General features: G+C 55.4%; 2 protein-coding genes across 2 annotated transcripts in view; one reads left to right on the top strand and one right to left on the bottom strand.

Moving 5' to 3' along the window:
- The first annotated feature begins 518 nt into the window (after window positions 1–518).
- Window positions 519–2732, top strand: FZD9 (frizzled class receptor 9). Its single transcript, XM_074845148.1, has one exon. It carries the CDS (start codon window positions 574–576, stop codon window positions 2323–2325), a length of 1752 nt encoding a protein of 583 aa, XP_074701249.1. The 5' UTR covers window positions 519–573; the 3' UTR covers window positions 2326–2732.
- Window positions 2733–6383: 3651 nt separating this feature from the next.
- Window positions 6384–19803, bottom strand: part of BAZ1B (bromodomain adjacent to zinc finger domain 1B) — a 50814-nt gene continuing 37394 nt past the window's right edge. Inside the window, exons 14-19 of the mRNA XM_074845444.1 lie at window positions 17140–17287; window positions 15418–15565; window positions 13487–13605; window positions 11001–11152; window positions 9188–9291; window positions 6384–8568 (exon numbers count right to left, since the gene is read on the bottom strand). Coding sequence (XP_074701545.1) covers window positions 8202–8568; window positions 9188–9291; window positions 11001–11152; window positions 13487–13605; window positions 15418–15565; window positions 17140–17287 — 1038 coding nt within the window. The 3' untranslated portion in view covers window positions 6384–8201. The remainder of the gene's footprint in view (window positions 8569–9187; window positions 9292–11000; window positions 11153–13486; window positions 13606–15417; window positions 15566–17139; window positions 17288–19803) is intronic.

Raw genomic sequence — 19803 nt, 5'->3', positions numbered from 1 at the left:
CCGGCGGGGGCTGGGGGGGTGCGTGTGCCCCACAGCCGCGCGGGCGGGGCGGGACGGGACCCCGCGGGGGCTGTGCTGGGGTGTCCCCGTGGGTGCCCCACGCTTTGGGGAGCCCCCGCGAGGGGAGTGGGGGGGGGCAGGTCCCGGGTGCGGTGCGGGTCCCGGGGGGTGTCTCCCTGCCGGTCCCGGTCCCGCGTGCGCGCCCCGCTCCGCCCCCCCGCAGAGGCGTGTCCCGCTGCGGCCCCGCCCCGGGGGCGTGTCCCGGGGGGGCGGGCCGGTGCCGGCCGGCGGGCGCTGCCGGGGCTCGGCGGGCGCGGGGCGGCGCGGGGCGCTCGGCGGGGCCGCCGCCGCATGGCGCGCGGGGCGGCGCGGGCCGGGGCCGGGGCCGGGGCCGGGGCCGGGGCCGGGGCCGGGGCCGCGGGCGGGGGGAGCTGCCCCGGCGCGGGGCCGCCGCCGCCGCCGCCGCCGCCGCAGCAGCAGGAGCAGCCGCGAGCGGCCGTCCCGGGGGCGCGGGGGCGGCGGGGCCGGGCGATGGCGGCGCTGTAGCCGCGGGGCCGGGGCCGGGGCCGGGCGATGGCGGCGCTGCGGCTGCGGCTGGCCCTGTCCGTGCTGTGGCAGCTGGCGGCGGCCGGGCGCGGGCTGGAGCTGGGGGGGCTGGAGGGCCCGCGGGGGCGGGCGGCGCGGTGCCAGCCCGTCGACATCCCGATGTGCCGGGGCATCGGCTACAACCTGACCCGCATGCCCAACCTGCTGGGCCACGAGAGCCAGCGCGAGGCCGCCCTGAAGCTGCACGAGTTCGCGCCGCTGGTGGAGTACGGCTGCCACGTCCACCTGCGCTTCTTCCTCTGCTCCCTCTACGCGCCCATGTGCACCGACCAGGTGAGCGCCAGCATCCCCGCCTGCCGCCCCATGTGCGAGCAGGCCCGCCACAAGTGCGTCCCCATCATGGAGCAGTTCAATTTCGGCTGGCCTGAGTCGCTCGACTGCGGCAAGCTGCCCACCAAGAACGACCCCAACGCCCTCTGCATGGAGGCCCCCGAGAACGCCTCGGCCGCCGAGCCCCACAAGGGCCAGGGCATGCTGCCCGTGGCCCCCCGGCCCTGGCCGCCGGGCGCTGCCGAGGGCCGGGGACCCAACGGCCTGGGGGCTTGCGACAACCCCGAGAAGTTCCAGTACGTGGAGAAAAGCCTCTCCTGCGCGCCCAGGTGCTCCCCCGGGGTGGACGTCTATTGGTCCCGGGAGGACAAGGACTTTGCCTTCATCTGGATGGCCGTCTGGTCCACCCTCTGCTTCGTCTCCACTGCCTTCACCGTCCTCACCTTCCTGCTCGACCCCCACCGCTTCCAGTACCCCGAGAGGCCCATCATCTTCCTCTCCATGTGCTACAACGTCTACTCCATGGCCTTCATCATCCGCTCGGTGGCAGGGGCCGAGAACATTGCCTGCGACCGGGAGAACGGCGAGCTCTACATCATCCAGGAGGGGCTGGAGAGCACGGGCTGCACCATCGTCTTCCTCATCCTCTACTACTTTGGCATGGCCAGCTCGCTCTGGTGGGTCGTCCTCACCCTCACCTGGTTCCTGGCCGCTGGGAAGAAGTGGGGGCATGAGGCCATCGAGGCCCACAGCAGCTACTTCCACATGGCTGCCTGGGGCATCCCGGCCATGAAGACCATCGTCATCCTCACCATGCGGAAGGTGGCGGGGGACGAGCTCACGGGGCTGTGCTACGTGGGGAGCATGGACGTCAGCGCCCTGACCGGCTTCGTCCTCATCCCCCTCTCCTGCTACCTGGTCATCGGCACCTCCTTCATCCTCACGGGCTTCGTCGCCCTCTTCCACATCCGGAAGATCATGAAGACGGGTGGCACCAACACGGAGAAGCTGGAGAAGCTGATGGTGAAGATCGGGGTCTTCTCTATCCTCTACACCGTCCCGGCCACCTGCGTCATCGTCTGCTACTTCTACGAGCGGCTGAATGTGGATTACTGGAACCTCAGGGCCCTGGAGCGTGGCTGCCTGCACCTTCCTGGCCGACGCGCCGCCAACTGCTCCTTGGAGGCCTCGGTGCCCACCGTGGCCGTCTTTATGCTAAAGATTTTCATGTCGCTGGTGGTGGGCATCACCAGCGGGGTGTGGGTGTGGAGCTCCAAGACGCTGCAGACCTGGCAGAGCTTGTGCAACAGAAAGCTGGGCATGAGGACGAGGGGCAAGCCCTGCAGCGGGGTGAGCTGCGGCGGGGTGCACTGCCACTACAAAGCCCCCACGGTCATGCTGCACATGACCAAGACAGACCCGTATCTGGACAACCCGACGCACGTCTAGAGCGGGGGCTGCACCATCCCTGGGGACGGCGGGCCAGGGGGGAAGCCGGCCTCACGGGTAAGGGGCGAGGGGACGCCACTGGGGGCGAGGGCAGAGGCTGAGCGGTGGTGGGAGGGGGAATGCACACTGGTTTGGGGGGGCGAGGCCCGCGGGACCCCCCCTGGCACCACTCGGCCCCGACAAGTAGCTGCTTTTTCCTAGAGGTTATTTTGTTGTTGTTGCTGTTGCCAAATCCAGTGACTCTTCTAACGCTTTCTTGAGGGGGGGGCAGCGGGGACGGGGAAGGGAGGGGAATAATCCAGTCCGTGTTTATTTAATTCTGTAATTTATTTTAGATTTTTTTTTTTTAATCATTAGCTGCGAGGAATGGAAAAAACAATAAACCCTGGATGTGTTATTTCAACTGAGCCTGGTGCTGTTTGGAGGAATTTGTGGGGGTCAAGAGCAGCCCCACGGGAGACCCCCGGCTCAGCGGGTCGGGGCCACGGGCCCGGTGGCGGGTGCGTGCCAGGCCTGGGGGGCTCGTGCGGACGGGAAGAGGAGGAGTGTGCTGTGCCAGGGTGCTGCCGGCTGCCGTGGGACTGTGGTACTCGGGGGGGTCCCCGCGTCCAGCTCCCCCCGTGGCTTCCCCGGGGCCGGTTCTGGCGCCCGCCGCTCCCAGCCGAGGAGGAGGGTTTTCCTGTGCTGTCACACTAACGAATCATCTTTTCCACTCTGTGCTCTGTAGGTGATTTGTGTCGGTGCCATCGGCTGCCGGGGCCTCAGTGCCAGGCGAGGGGGTCGGCACTCTGGCACCCAGGGCACGGCAGGCCCGGAGCCAGGGTGATGGGCTGGGGGCGAGGGACCTTGGGGCGGAGAGGGCTCAGCTTTGATGTCCCACGCAGAAGCCCGAGGTGCGGGTAATGGAAACTTCTGGGCAGCTTTATTTATCCCCCGCTCCGGTTACAATCCCGGCTTGCCTTCCCCATTGTCCGGAGGGAAATTCAAGCCTCAGCTGGTGTCACCGGGGCTGGCGGGGGGGAGCCGGGGCCGTCCTCGCCGCGGGCTGGCCGGGGTGCGAGGCTGGCAGCGGTGGCGGGTGCCGCCGTCCTCCCGGGCAGGGTGGCTCCGAGACAACTTGGCGGCGGGGAGGCAACTTGTGTTTGCCATCACCTAATCGCCTGTTAATTAATTAACCGCAGGCTGGGGCAGTGCTGGGCCCCAGTGAGGGTCTCCAGGGCCTCCGTCCCTCTTGCAACAAGCCAGCGAGGGACCCTCCTTTCACACCCAAATTAGCCCCCGCTGCCTGCCCGCACCAGCACCCCTTGGCCCCGGTGAAGCCCTCGCAGCTCCAGTGTCAGGGCTGCAGGCGAAGGAGAGGTGAAAGAAACCCGCCCCCCCAGCGCCCCCCGAGCCGGAGGTGGCAGCAGGGGCTGGGTTCGGCAGCCCCTCGCCCGCTGCCGCGCTGCGATGGGGCTTTGTGCTGCCGTGACTGATGGGGCGAAGCGCCTTGCATCCACCACCCCCAGGGGTGCCGGGACAGCAGGAGAAGTTGAACGACTAATCTGAGAAAAGCTTTTGCCTCCCCGAGGAGCGGGCGCAGCAGCCGAAGTGTGAAGGAGCCCCCCCACTGCCTGTGCAGTGCTGGGTGGGGGACGGGGTCCTGCTGTGGGGTGCTGGGAGGCAGGCGTGCCCCTGGCTGGGCACTACGTCCCTTCCCCAAGACTGCTGCTGATGGTGGTGGTGCCAGGGCAGGGACTCTGCCTGGCCCACACCGCTGGGGGGGGTGGTCGCAGTCTCACGGGCTCCCCCGGCTACTGGAGGAGTTTGTTTGGGCAGGTAAAAGGGCTGTGACCTGGGGCAGGCGAGTCAATATTGGCTGTGGGACAGGCTCCAAAGTGCAGCCGGGGGAGCTGGGCAGAGCTGCGTCCCTGTGCTGGGGGACAGCCTGTACACCAGACCCCCCCGCCCCAGGCAGGCAGCCCCACGGCGCTGAGCCCTGAGCCAGCTCGGTGCACCTTTATCTTGCACTCGCAGTGTGGCACCGTGATGGTGCTGGGGCCTGCGTGTGTCCTGGCTCACGGTGCCTGGCGGGGACAGCCTGCCCTTGAGCGCCCCGGCACTTGCCAAGGAACTCGCTGCCCCTGGAGCGCTCAGCCAGAGCTGGGGCAGGCAGGAGCAGGATTGGGGCAGCGGTGGGGCTGCCGCCACCCGACCACCTCAGCTCTCGGCCCCGGCAGCACGGCCCGCGCCGCTGCAGGCACTGGGAGCGACAGCTTTTCCACAGAGCCCGCCCCAAAGCAGAGCTGCCCCGTGGAAGGGCTCTGTGCCGGGGACACCGGCTGTCCCCTTGTCACAGCCACCTCCAACCTTGTGCCACGGAGGCTCAGCCTTCCTCTGCATCCCCACCCCCCCCCCCAAGATCATCCCTGCATCCCCTTGCCGTCCAGGCAGCCCAGCAGCTGCCTGCAGAGGGGTGGGGGGGCTGCAGAAGCCCTTCTGCGAGGGGCAAGCAGGGCTCAGGGGCAGCCCCCCAGCCTGGGCACCGCTGCCATGGCCACCCATCCCCAGTGCCAGCAGAGGCTGAGCCGTGAGAGCGGGCTCAGGACACCCCAAGGTCCTGGTCCAGCCAAGCATGGAAAAGTCAAGCCTAGTGCCCCCCAGCAGCCCCTGGGCTGTGGCAGTTATGCTCCTTGCAAGGAAGGACCCTCCCTCCAGGTTTTGAGTAGCAGAAGGAAAGTCTCTGTGCTCTGGGAATGTGCTAAAAATCCCGAGTTACACAGACTATGAGGAAGCCAAGACGGGACCAAGCTCAAGGCCCACTGCAGCCCCACAGCCACCTCCTGAGGCCGTGCTGGAACTCCAGAGGCCAGGGGTGCCCTGCTGGGGTTTGTCACAGGCCAGCTCCGGAGAGAGGGCGGGTGCAGCTAGGCTGGTGACCGTCCCCCAGCCGGCAGCGCGGCCACGGCTGCCCACCAGCCCTATGCACTCGCCTGCCAGGCGTGGGGACAGCTATTTATAGCCCCTGCACAGGACACTAATGCCATGCAGGGGCTGCTATAAAAAGCAAGTCTCCAAAAAGGTCTTGGAGCAGATGCTGGTGTGAGGTCTCCACGCTGAAAGGTCCCAGCTTGGGTCACACTCTGATTCACCCAGGTACTGGTGCGTGCCCAGCAAGACAAACCACCTCCTGCGGAGAGGGGATGGGGCTTCTCTGGGGAAAGCAGCATCTGTCCCTCACCCTCAAACCCATCAGGGGGTTTCCTCTGCCCAGCAGAGCTGGACCTGGCTCCTCAGCAGGGAGGATGATGGAGACACCCAGGAAACCATCACCCTCCCAGCAGCGCAGCAGGCAACTGCGGGCAAAACTTTGGCAGCACACTGGCAGCTTCCCCTTCAGCTGCTAGAGAGCAGGGTGGTGGGCTGGGAGCGGCACTTTCAGGGACAGGGACAACAGCCCTTGCTGGTCTGAGCTGGCCGCGGTTACAAAACACATCAACAACACAAGGGAAGCAGTTTTGATGGTCATCCAGGCAGGCAACGCTGGGGTGAAAGAGCAGACATTTCAGCTGCCCCCTCACCCCCTTGTGTTCCCGACAGGAGAGCTGCTCAGTGCCATCCCCCATGCTCTGGCAGGACAAGTGTCACACTGGCAGGAGACAAGGGACTGGACGGGGAGGCCAGCCCGAGGACAGCTCCCACAGGCTGGTGACCTCTCCCTGAGCAGGGGCAGGAAGGGCAGAGCCCCGTCCCTCGGCTCTGGGGAGGCTGAGGAGCAGGGCCAGCTCCGAGCACAGGGGGGGTGTGAGGGCAGCCCGGCTGCAGAGGGCACAGCCCAGCCCAGCTGCCACCCTGGGGGTCGAGGCAGAGCCCGGGGCTGCTGTAACCACACCTGAGCAGGAGGCCTAGGAGATGGTTCTTCAGAGTTGTGAGCTGACCTGACCCAGACTCACTGTCCCCTCGCTCTGCAGCTCCGTTTTCCCTCCGGACGGCAGCAGGACCGTGTCTGACGGGGGCTCTGGGGAAGGCAGAGAAGAGATGAGCACAAGGCACCCCCAAAGGACACGCTGCAAACTGGATTTACAAACACAAGTACATAATGTTTATTTTTAAGTTTCCAATTTATTACAAGTACAGCCCTTAGCAGAAACCCCCTCCCCCCCCCCCAATGACATTTATTTTTTAAAAAAAATGTACAGTTCCATGTAGGACCTGCAGAAAACGTTCTCTATGAACAGGACAAAACAAAGCCTCTGAAGGGGACGTGCGAAATACAAACGTCAGTGCTATTCTGTGGGGCAGAGAGCTGAGGCTGGGGAGAGGGGAAGAGGGAAGTGGCTGGAAACCTGCCTAGTCTCTGCAGCCATTGACAGTCCAGAACTGAAACAAATACCTGTTAAAAAAAATACCTAAAAAGTTCACAAAACTAGGCTGCAGTTTTCAATGGATGATTCTTTTCTTCCCAAATCACAGGAGCTGCAACAGCTGCTTTTGCTTTTCTGTTACAAAACCAGTATAGAGCAGCCCTGTTTGTTCCAAATTGAAGACTTCTGTAATAAAAAGTTCGAGCTCTGATTGTATGAGCAAAACTTCTCATGATGGAGAGGGAGAGGTGATGAGAAAACCGCACCCTTTTCTTAGAGAAAAGTAAGTGTCTTGGGCAGCAGGACCTGCTGCTGGGGCTGCAGCGGAGCAGCCTCCCAGCAGGATTGGGACGGTCCTCACTGCGCTGGGGGAGTGCGAGGGAGGTGAGCTAGGGAACGTGTTACTATAAAACATGGTGAGAGCACGGCTAGAGAGGGACTGGGAGACCCCCGCCAACAAGTCCCCCAGTGCAACTCCAGCTACTGGTAGGAAAATGAGTTTTAAATGGGGGGAAAATATAAAGCAAACACGAGTCCATATAAACTGTACATGTGCCAAAGCAAGACAACGGTATCTTACAGGTGTTCTTTGTACAAGATCACAGCTAGAAACAAGCCACTTTTAACTAGAAAATTAATTTAAAAAGTTACACAGAACATGTTTCTGCTGCTCTCCTTGCCCTGGAGCTCCCTACAGGGCACACAGAAAACCATGCTCTCCAGTATGCTTCTGGCACTCAGTTCATCCAAAGGGCTACATCGTTGTGTGCTGTTCAAGGTGAGCAGGGAAGCCAACTGCCTCCTCTTTGCTGTGTACATGTGAAGAGCTGAGCTCAGAAGAACCCTCTTCAGAGCACAACCTCGAGAGATCGCTCCCCGAGGAGAGGGGAAAAGCAAGAGCACCTCAAAGCCAATTGTGTTAGGATGCTGGTGAAAGCTGTATCTCCATAAATGTAAGTGCTTGCTTGCCCTGTACAGCCCTTCATTGGGGGCTCAAAATTAACACCATATAAATATATACATACAAGAACTAGCAGCCCATTGGCCTGATCGCACCCCGTCCTTCCGTGCAGCAATATGATCCCTCCCTGCACCAGCTCAAGGCTGGTTTCACATCACAGGCAGCAGAAAGCAGAGGTCCCACCGCGCTCCGGCGCTGGCTGCTCGCAGGGGGGAGGAAGTGGCTCATCCCAAGGAAGCCGACAGCACCCGAGCTGGAGTAGGCTTCGTGCTCCCCTGCCCAGCCAGGCTTTGGCCAGGCCTTCCCCTTGCCCTCCCACCTTCCCCTCCCAGCAGGACAGACCCATTCAGAGCTTTGTGGATTCTGCAGGAAGTCATCTCTGCTCACTCAACGGATGACCAAATTCTTGAGAAAATTGCAGAAAAATTAAAACTAGGACGGGCCAAAGGGAAGGCTGGATTAATAGAGGAAGTGCCTGATGCTTCCCAACTCCCTCCAGACAACCCATCCTGGGCCCGGCAGCACCAGAAGGCCTGCTCCAGCTCTGGCTCTCCCCCTAGTCTCCCCATCTCTCATTTCTTCCTTTTCCGCCCCCGGGAATGTTCAAGGGGCTCTGACTCACTGTCCCCTTCCTGCTCCTCCAGTCCCTGACACCTGGCAGAGAGCATCTTGCGTTTCCTGCGTGCATACGTGTGGCCAGGCAGGTGTTTGTGCACCATGTCAATAAAACACTGTTCCGTCTTCTCCAGGCAGGACAGTACGTGACTCCCATTCTGGTTGTAGCGCTCGGCGTTGGAGAACACCTGCTTGATGTCAGAGAGGAACTCCTGCACCGAGCGGTAATTGCCACAAGAGCACTTGCTCTGCATAGTCTGGAAGTCCATAGGGTTGCTGATGACCTCAAAGTAATCTTCAGCTTCCTCCGTGGTCACTGGCTCCCTGCCGAACAGAGAGCCACAAAGATAGGAGGAAAAGGACAGCCCCGGCCGCACCAGCGCAGAGCTGCAGGGGAGCAAGAATCACCTCCACCCCCTTCGCTCAAGCGCCAGCCCCGACCCGCACCCCTGAACGCCCGTAACAAGCCCAGGCAGCACCTCGACGGCACTACAGACACGTCAGCCCCACGGTGGCCACAGCCCCACGATGGGAGGGACAGCGGCTTGTCCCTCTGCCCAGAGAGCTGGTCCAGGCACGGGGACTGGCACGTGGCAGCTACAGCTACCTTCCCTCCGTGACACTGCCTAGAGAGCGCCCTGAAAATCTTGGGGGTGCAGAAATCACACACCCCCCCCCAGCCTCCTCTCTTTGGCCCACGGCCTACCACCCTCTGTTACACCACCTCAGAAGGACCCCAGGTCTCCAGTCCAACAGAGGACTGAGACAATGTGGTGGTTTCTTCTGCAGCTCCACTCCCTTTCTTCCTATCTGTAACTTCCTTCCGACACCCCGGTCTCACAGCCAGCAAGCGGGTTGGGCAGGACTGCAGCAGGGCCAGCCCGCACCGACACGCGGCCTGCGACAGCCCTGTGCCGCAGCGTGGGAGGCCACCTGCCCTCACCTGAAGGGCCAGCTAAAGCGGTACTTGATCAGCTTGCTGAGGATTTCCTCACACTTCTGCAACTCGAGGTTTTGGCGACGTGCCGTCTTCTTTGTTTGAAGGACCTGCCCACAGAAAGGATGCTGTTAAAAGGAGGGAACCACTCCAGGCTTCAGTGTTCAGCAAATGGTTTTGAGGCCAAGGAAGTTGGTTCTTAGCAAAGCTTTTCTTTTTAATCCTCTTGCTTACACACTAGAGTCTCAATGGTTGGGGATATGTAGTGCTGTTGCAGAAACAAAGTTCAAGTCTTTCAAATACAGCCATCTTCCACAATAATCAAAAGGCAAACTGCTCTGCTGCAGGACCTTTGATGGTAACAGCCAAGACATGCAGTGGCAGCTTGAGCTACAGAACGGAAGCCCCATGCAGAAGCACTGGTGGGAATAGCTCACAAACAGCCTGTCTTTTCTCTGGGGACAGCAAGCTTTTTCAAGATAGGTTCAAAGGCAACATGGTCAAACAAGCAGCCAAAGAATAAATGACAGCAAGTGGAGAGCAGAAATCCCCGCTCCCTGCCTTCTCCAGCAGACAGCACGCGAGAGGCAGAGGGAGAAAGCACTTGTGCTGCTGTACTGACGCTGCAGAGCCAACCCTGCCATTTTAAATACCGAGGAGCAGCTGATGCCTCGAGCCCTGCTGTCCCGTGCCCAGGCTGAACACAAGGTCAGCCATTTGCCTGGGGATCCGCAGCAGGTCGGCCCCCAGCACAGGGACAGCCCCTCTGCTCTGAGCGCGCAGCTCGTGGGGCATCGCTGCTTAGGGTACGTCAGGCGACAGGAAGGCTCCACAACACCAGGTACTATTCCTGACCCAGCTTCAGTCTCTTCCCAGGACTATCGGTAAGTGAAAGAGCCCTAGCAGAGCCCTCTTCCCCATGTCAGTGTTTTGTCAGAGACCCTGACCCAGCTGCTCCAGTAAGATTTTCCCCACTTGAACGCTCCTCTAAGCCAGCTGCGGCAGCCCATGCTGGGCTTGCTGGTTTGGTTGCCCTCCAGTCTATAACAGACCAGCTAAAAGGACACTGCAGATCCACTAGCCAGCCCACCCACACCCAGTGTAAGAAGCAGTAAGCTCAAAGACCATGATCAAGATCCCTCAAGAAGAGCAACAGGATACACCAGCGCTACCAGTGCCGGTTGGTGGACAGATGGCAGATCTAGTAGAGGCTTGTGACGTGGCCCATGGGGCTGAAGTATCCTCACGTATCCCCTGCGGTGTGTCCCTCCCCAGGACAAACAGCACAGCACACTGCAGCTCCACCCTGCCTAGCATGCACGCATGCACAAGATTGCTCTGTTCAGGAGCATATGGTTTTATTCTTTAAATGTCAAGTGAAACCTAAACCGGCCAAATTATGTCCTGGAGGTTGGGGAGTGACCATATGGACAACAACTGTCAGAAAATGGCCAAGGCTAGGGAGCAAGGGTCCAGCATTGCTGGCATTCTCTGATCATCCAGGACCCCCTCAGTCCCCCCACCTCTCTGCAGAGACATATGGATACTATTTAAAACCCTTTAACAAGCTGCAGGCTGCCTGCTACTCAAGGGGGACAATGTGTGAAAGCGGCTGGGGAAAGATGCCTGGCATATCTGTGCTCCGTTTGTACTGGGCCCTTAAGGATATGCCTCCTTTGTTAACCCACCCCCAGCCCAGCCCGGGTTTCACAATATGATTCAGGGTATTTCTTTGGGAAGGGGAGGGGAGGAAGCGTGACACCTGTTTCGTTTATAACTCATGATGTGAGCAGCCTCGGGGGAGCAATTTGGCTCTTACCAGCTCATCAATGTCTGCGCCGTTGACAGGTGCAGCCCGCTGCCGGGGTCCCCTGGCAGGGTGCAGCGACTGCTTCTTCCTTTGGTGCCTTCCCTGCCTCGAGGAGTACATGGCTGTGCTCTGCTTGCCCCGAGCTGCCTTTCTGGGTCTCACTGAAACATATAAGCCATAGGCTTAGAGGAATGGGTTAACCTGGAAGCAGAGATCACAAGGCCTTTGCCCAGCCACACACACCAGGCAGAGCCTCGCTCACAGCACAGAGGCGATAGTGAACCCACTGAACCCACAGACGGCTGCAACACGGCAGCTTCCTGTCAGCCCACCCTCACCCAACACACGCTCGTGTCAGCGGTGCTTTTGATACCCTCTCCAGATGAGATAGTCGCCTCCTGTCCAAAGGGAGGCCACTGCTGCCTGGCAACAGCCTCCTGCTAAGGGTGGTCACACACGCCAGCACTGGCAGACCCTCGAGCTCCGAGGGAGGCCTGGGAGCTTCCAGCTCCTCTGCCACAGGTACAGCTTGCCCAGGGTCGTACCAGCAAGCCTCTGGCCTGCAGAACCAAGTGCTGAGACCCTGATGCCTCCAGACTCGAGGGAGGGCAGGGGAAGCAGTGCAAGCACAGAGAGTTGTCTCAGATGTAACTGCAACATCCCTTCTGAAAGCACTGGGAGCAGAAACTTGCAGTTTTTCCCTGGCTTCCTGCTGCCCCCTTGCTCCTCACCAGTTTGGGGACGGGTGCTTTTCCAAGCATTTACAAGTGGCCCACACAGTGGGATAATCCAGTTGCTAAGCCCCCCTGAAAAGTGAACTGTGTGCAGGGGGAGTGTCGAGTTACCGCAGCCAGGAGCTGCTCCACGTGCTGCAAGTGGGAAACAACGGGATTTTATTCCCCAAGATGGGGACTGCTGCATTATATCCCAAAGAAAGGCGCTTGCCTGTTTGTTGGTCTGTCTGTCAGAGCCTCACACTGATGGAAATACAAGTGTGCGGACACACTCCCTTGTCTTAAGTTTCTCCCATGACCCCTCTGTATCAGGAGAGTGTGCTGGCCGCCTTCCCCAGCCAAGCTCCTTCCACCTGGTCACAAGTGCTTGAGCAAGCTGTATCCAGCGCACTGTAGCACTTCATCTGCGGCCTCTAATCCAGCCCTGTCCAATAAATCATCTTGCCGGGCCCCCCACACAAGGAGCGTGTGTCGGGGCAGTGGGACGTCTGCCTGCTGTTGCTCTGCTTGTGTGTCAAGCGTGCGGCACGTGTTAAATGTCTGACAGTCCAACATTCTAGGTTATATCCCTCAGGATAAATGCCACGAGGATTAAAGGGACTTCTCTATTAAAACAAAAGTTTTCCACAGTGACCTTTCCATGTTAATGCTCTTTAAAACCAGGAGTTGCATTTAGCGCTTTATTTTTAGTGACTGTAACCCTCTTTGCTATTGTTTGGAAACCTTGGCTCAGCTCCTGACTTGGCCATGCAACACAGGCTGAACACACTCCAAGTGTGGACATGGATACACCACAGAACAACAAGCAGTGTACGTAGCCAGGGTATCAGTGAACATCCCTGAAACCAGAATAAAGCAGGGGAATCAAGACTGATAGACCTGGGTGGAAACCCTTGAAAGAACATGGGATAATCCTTTGGGTCCCAGGCTCCGGATTCCAAGACAACCTGAAGTTGATTTTATGTCAGTCAAGGGCATTTTGACAGAAAGCAGATGTTGGCAGCATGTCATTTCAAGATTGATCTTTTCAGTGCATCAAGTTGCCCAAATGAGACCAAGTCAAATTCCTCTAAAAACAGAGTGGATACACATACTAAAATGTGGTTAAATGGAGCAGCAGTCATTGAGGAGTTCAGAAAATGCTCTTTTATTCCACTCCGCTGCCCAGGAATGAGCCAGTTATGCATCCCAAGTGGTCTCTGCATGCAACCAACAGGTGCTGGTGGTCCAGGCCACTCCACCTCGAGTAGTGTGCCTTCCCACAGCAATGGGCAGAGAAGTGCTCGTCCTACTATCTGAAAATGCCTCCCTGCCAAATCACTAGAAATCCTGCACTTAAGAGGTTATGAGGTGGTGGGAAGGGAAAGAGCAAGGAGAGGGGGTTGTGGTTAAAGCTCCAGAAGCATCTATTAACAGCATCCAGCAAACCCTGTAGGTGCAGAGACCGCCAGTCTCAGTAACGGGTAACGCTGCTGCCTCGCCCTGCCCCGCGTCCCCCGGGGAGGGGCTGAGCAGCGAGCGAGAGTCCCCGCAGTCTGAGCCTTTGCGAGCGCTGACCCGATCACAGAGGGACAGGAGTCCCCCCCAGCTCCCCGGGCATGTACAGCACACCCACAGCCCTCCCCTGTGACATCTCCCGCTGTTTCCAAGTAAGAACCTGTCCTGTGTGAGGAAAAGCCCGAGTCCCAAATAGGATCAATACTTTGGACACTGAAGGCAGTGTCTTAAATGTTTTCTGTTACTGCATGGTCAAAGCCTTACATTTCAGTCCAGCAACTTCATAATCTTCTTCCTCCTCCTCTTCCTCCTCAGCATCTGGTTCATCAGAAGCTTCCTCATCTTCGCCATCTTCATCTTCAGCAGAATCCTCTGCATAGTTCCTAGAGTAAGGCAGGGAAACACATTTGTTGTACCAGCGCCTCGGTGTAAGAGGCCCTGGGCCCTCTGTACTGCTTGTGCACAGGCAGGGACTTGCTGACCACCTCAGTGTAAAATAAACACCCAGTCTCAGACTGAAGCAGCCCACTGTATTTCAGAGAATATCAAGTTGTAGCTACAGCTAAAAGGGCACTTCCCAGGCCATCATCTGAACATCTGGGCAGAAAATCCCCAACAGCTGAATCTGTATATTTTTTGCTTTTCTAAGCACCTTGACCACGTGATAACGGATTTTAAGACTGTGATTGCTGTGCAATTACTCCTCCCCAAGAGAATGTGCTGCTGTTTTACCCAGGTCTGCAGGCCTGGCCTAAGGAGTTTCAAAAGGGGGGCTTTGTTTCTGCTGGAATATTTTCCCCTTGTCTCCTTCCACTGTCACAACACTTGCACTATAGGAAACAAACCTCGTTTAGTATTATTCACAGCTAAGCATGGATTTATTAGTGAGCAAAAGTCAGACTTCTCATCTGCTGATGTCAGAAGCCACAGAGACTCCCTGCCCAGGACAGCTCTGACTTCTTGCATGTGTCTGTTAAAGCATTCAAATTATTACAAAACCAGGAAGACAAAACAGCACGCATAGGCAAAAGGGGACAAAGGCAAAGCTGTTGTGGGAGTCTCAAACCTCTGGAGAAAGAGGATCTTGAGCAGTAAAAGGAGTAAGAATAAGCTCCCACAATGGGGGGAGGAGTGCTCCCAGGGTGACATTTTTTTCCTGCCTCCGCTAGGAAGAGGAGAGCAGCAAGCAGATAACAAGACAGGTGTTACTCACCTGATGGCTCTCATCCAGGAGCCAAGCAGCTTGCAGGTGACTCTGCCACATCAAAGTAACTATGATCTCAGGCTAGAACAGCTGCACTGAAGCCCTGTCATTTCTGCACAAGCCTGATGAACCCTTAAATGGTGCCCAGGGAGTAAGTAATACTTTTAAGGCCATACACCACCTGCACATTATAGACTAGTACACCTCTTATTGTGCTGCTGCTCTGGAAGGGAGCTTATGCTTCAGATGCTGTTTGATAGCCTCACCTTGTGAGCAGCAGGTAGATGCAGCACAGTCACAATCAGCAGAGGACATACATTGCAAACAGAATAATACATCTCACATACATTTAACTTCCAGCTTGCAATTCAAAAAACAATTCAACCTCTTGCTGTCAGGAGGCAACTACTAATTTCTGCTGCATACAACAACTTTGATTCCTCCTCAAATCATGTTCCCTCTGTAGCTCTATAAGGGCTCCTGTCTTGTTAAGGTTTATCAGGTCCAGAAAATGATCAGAGTGGCATTTTGTGGCCTGATTTTCAGTAGCACGGTAGGGGCTGAGCTGCAGCCTGGAGTGATGTCTGCTCTAACTTGACAGGAACACAACAGTAAGAGCCCAGTGGACTACAGAGCAGCGGTGGTACCAACTACACTCCCATGAAAACAGCAACCCAAGTAGCTGCTCAGTCAAAGGAAACAACAGCCCTTAGTGCACAGGACTTGGGTTGACGTGCACGTTTGTGCACGTTTTCACTGCCAAACATAAGTTATTTATTAAAACTCCTGAAGTTGTCTTAGGTCAGTATAACACAGGTGTGCTGAAGTTACAGCCTGAAAGAATTGCTTTTCTATTGTTCCAGTGCCTTTGAGTTAACTAGGCTATTTCAAACCTTTTAGAGGGGCTGTCTCAGGCTGTTCTGGTCATCTTGTGGAAGCACGGCTAGAACTGTGCCTCAGTGGTAACGCAAAGGAAAGGAAGGTCACTCACCTGCCTCGCGAGCTGCGCCTGGCAGTCGATGGCTGACACGCTGGGCACTGCCATTCACCATCTGGTATCTCATAGAGCGCCGGTCTCAGACAAAACAGGTGGAAGGCTTTGTTACACTCATCACACAGGATCAGCTTGTCATCCTCACCTAGGAGAGTGCAGCTTACTTGTAAGGAGTGCCACAGCCTTGCTCAACCCGAGAAGCAGAAGCTGCTGCAGTGCTGGAGGTCAGGACAAAGCAAGAGAAAGATGCAAAGTACCCTCTGATGGCAGGGACCCTTCTCAGTTCCACCACTGCAGTGGAAACCAGCAGCATTTAAAACACAAATAAAACAATGCAGAGTCCCTTGCCTTGCAAAGACTTCATTTGAGGCAAAGGTAGAAACCTGCTAAATAGGTTCCACCCAGGCTAAATCTCAAGCCGAACAAAGGGAAAGAGAAATTCACTGCGAAGATGCCCAAGAGCTTAGCAAAAAACTAGAAACGCGGCTGTTCTTTATTCTAGCCTTAATCTGGTCAATCTGCACAGCATCTTCTACTTAAGGTAGCAAGCCTACGAAGAAAATCAGTATGCAGCAGAACTAGTCTCTCTGTGCCTCTCACTGATACAGGGAAACCGGGAGACAGTCCTGAGCTAGCTATTTCAGTTACTGAAAGGGGAAAAAAAAGTGCGGAGAGCTTGCCAGCATGTCGAGTCTGTGATTTCTCTTTCTCTAACATACCAGTTCTTAAATTCTGTGCAACTACAATCTACTCTCAGGTGAGCCCCCTCTCACATCTGCCTAGAATCCCCTCTCAACAGCAGACAGGACAGTTTTTGCATTGGTTTAAAATATCCCTGAGGCTCTACAGTGAAGGAGGATGTTGCACCAATTCAGCCCTTATTTCTTTGAAGAGGTGGATGGCATAGCCTTTTGGTAAACAAAAGTGGCCCAGCATTCCCCTAGAGGTCTGTCTGCCCTCATTTCCCACTAGTGTTTCAGCAAATAGAGACAAAAAGCACATGATGAGGCAGAATGTACTACCAAGCTCTTTCCTCCAGGCTTCCATCCAAAAGGAGAGGTTATGGCAGAACAAATACCAGCAGTCCGTCACTGGTGACACCCTTTTTACTTCCCCCTCCACCTGCAGGACTCTAAAGCCCTTCATCCTACAGTGCACACAGGGAAGGGAGCCCCTTGTCACCTATTTGGTTGCCTCCCCAGCCTTATCAGCGGGCAAGGCTTCAAGCTCATCAAGCAGTTTACTCCCACTCTAGCCTCAAAGTAGCATCATCCCACCTCGCTCTCTCCCATTCGGCTACAAAGGATAACAGCCTTCCCAACCTGCCCTTGCTCTTTCCTTCTGCAAAAGATGGGATTAACTGACAAGGCTCAGAGGCCCAAAGACCATTCCAACTTGAAAATGAAACCAGGGAATGGACAGTGGCACAAGTGTTCCCAGAAGGATTTGTAGGTGACTTGTGTCCAAGTATGCTAAATATCCAGGGGAGAGCAGCTCTGCAATGTTCTGCAAGACTGTGTACTGGTTTCGTAAGAATGGTTTATTGGAGTCAGGGTCAAATGTTTCTGTGAGATCAATGCTTCTGACTAAATCCTGACGCTCAAAACTCAAAATACAACCAAAGACAGAGTGACAGACGACAAGGGCATGTTGCCTAAGCAGGGCATGGAGAGGTGACAGCGTCCAACTGTTACACAGGCGTGGGGCAGGAACGCATACCTTTCTTGCGACACACTTTGCATCTGGCATTCTCTGCCGACATATCCCACTTGATACAGGCATCCAGCATCCCGAGCAGCACATGCATACGGGAGAAGGTCTGGGCCTCACGGATTGCTGTCTTCCACTTCTCCATGGCTGAAGCAACCTGCAGACAGACCTAACAACTTACAACGAAGCACACAGACACAGCTCACTACAGTCTGAAGATTTTTTTTTTTATATCCTTTAGCTGGGACCCTTAATAACTCAACTCTGTATTTCTTTCCTTCTACATAGCCTCAGCAGTCCTATTTGTGGTTTATCCATAACCAGCCTCACTGGATCAGCTTGTTCATAACAGTGGAGCCCTTTTGCATTTCACGGCCAGGCTGAAACAACCTATGTGAACTCCACTAAATTCTTGCTCTGAAAGTCTAACCCAAATAATCATCAGGCTAAGAAAATAAAAGGCAGAAATCTAGCACTGTAAAATGTGGGATGAAAGTCAGGAGACAGCTGGCAGCACCACAGGAGCATGGTGGATTGGAGCAGCCTGTGCTGCCCTCCAGTGGGTATTGCAGAGGCACCGGAGCCCATCAGCCAGACCTGCCACACGCTTGGTCCTCCTGGTCCTCGGAGCTGGCAAAGGGGACCATGACATCAGCTACAATCAGATCTGACAGGCAAAGCATTTGGAGCCCCAAATACGAAGCCAGCCGCTTTCCTGAGACAAGATGACCTCAGCGCATGTGAAATCCCAGAATTAGCTGCAAGTGAGGATGAAAGCAGTAAACCTGAGATTTGCACCAAGGCAACTGCTGGAGTCTGCACATAGCAAGCCACATGTGAAATCTCAAACTTGGCTCTGGAGGTTTAGAAACAACGTTGTGGTAAATCGGAAATGCACCAGAACAGAGAAGTAATCCAGAGCCACCGCATGTTCAACTCCATTAATCCTCTGCTTTACAACAATGAGGTGATGGCCTAGACATGACAGGGACATAATGGGACTCAAGTTAATGTTCTTCTACCCCAGGAGAATGAAAAAACAAACAGTGAAGTGTCAGATGGGAAAGACTAAACTCTGCAGCTGACAGCAATTTGGGAGCCAAACAAAACCCAGGATTTTTGCAGAGTTGCACATTCTCCTCTGACTGAATTTGAGGAAGCACAGCATATATTAGATGCTTGGAAAAACACACAAACTGTTCTAAAATGCCAACATCCTTGCTGCCATTGCTAGTGTGGAACCTGGAGCCCGATACATTCAAGACAAACAGAAACCTGCACAGCCGACTGTGGCAGATTACACAGCACTGTGCTATTTCTTTGCAGAACATTGTTGAGGTGCTTCACATACTGTGTAATTGATTTTCCAAGTAACTGTTCCATCGGTTTTGCTGTTAACATACTGGGTAACTGCTGGGCCAAGATAAATCTGCAAAAGCTGTTGGCAAGTTTTGCTTAGATTTTTCTCCCCAAGCCTGTGGAATTTAACAGATTTTTAGCCTTGCTTCCCAAGCATCATGAGACTATGGCATTTTAGCAGTACCATTATCAAGGGAGTTCAGACTGCCAACTAGGCAAAACAGGAGATTGAAAGAAGTGACTTAAATATCCTCCTGACTGGAGAGGAGCAACTCAGCAGGGAAAACAAAAAACCCCCACAAAAATACTAAAGGGTAAGTCCTCAGTCACGTTTCAACTTCAGAGTAACAGAAAATGTCTGCTCTGGTAAAGGTGGACAAACCTCCAGCTAGAAAGGCTCTCATCTGGTATCCTAAAGTGACAGAAATCCCTCTGGACAGCTGAAATGGTAATTGCTTGGTTGTGAAGCTGCTCTTTGAGGTATTGTCTGCAGGTGAAGACTGACCCCCCCATTAGACTTCTCCCTTGCAACCACTGCTGACAGCAAGCAGCAGGGGTGAATAACCTACCCACGCGCCTCACTACGCTCAGGCAGTTACGCTGCAAAGAGGTCACACACTCCCTGCCATATTCTGGGATAGCCCAGAGTGCTACTGTCACTGGAAATGGGAACGTCTGCATAAACAGAGGCACAAGACTGATTTTCAGAAACAGTCATAAGCCAGGTCTACACTGCAATCCTTTGCCACTCAGCAGTGTGATCTCTAGCTGTGTAGCTGAGCCAGCAGGAACCCTCAGTATAGACAATTATGTCAGCAAACGGGTGCCTATTAAGCCATAACTTGTTTCTCACAGGGAAAATGAGACATAATCGTATCACAGGACTGCAATTTCGCTTGTATAGTAAGTACATTAAGTATGTTTTTCCAGTATGGCTATGCTGTATTTTACCTGCTATGTACTCTCAGCGCAGTTCTGGATCTAAAAGACATCATAATTCTTGGCCTATGCAGGATATTTGTCTTTAAAAACTTAACAGTCAGGTTTTTTTCATTGGATAACTATATCTAAGATCTGGGCTGCTCTTTCAATGTCATCTGCAAGGGTCTTCTGCTCTGGCAGAAAGAAAGTTTATTCCAGATAAACTGAGGCAAAAAACCCCCAAACCCCAAAAAACCAACACAAAAACCCAACAAAAAAGTTGTACATTGCTTGTACCACCACAAACGTCTAGAAAACTGTGAGCCAGATAAAGCCAGCACTGCATAAATAAATGCTCCAGAGACATCTGCACAACACAAAAGCCAGTGCTCC

This window comes from Strix aluco, chromosome 19, assembly GCF_031877795.1.
Source record: "Strix aluco isolate bStrAlu1 chromosome 19, bStrAlu1.hap1, whole genome shotgun sequence".
NCBI lineage: Eukaryota > Metazoa > Chordata > Aves > Strigiformes > Strigidae > Strix > Strix aluco.
Note: the sequence above shows the minus strand (reverse complement) of the source record. Positions and strands in the feature narration are given on the sequence as shown.

Bases quoted from the DNA above. Each gene is read 5' to 3' on its own strand.
- FZD9 (XM_074845148.1), top strand. From the start codon at position 574: ATGGCGGCGCTGCGGCTGCGGCTGGCCCTGTCCGTGCTGTGGCAGCTG.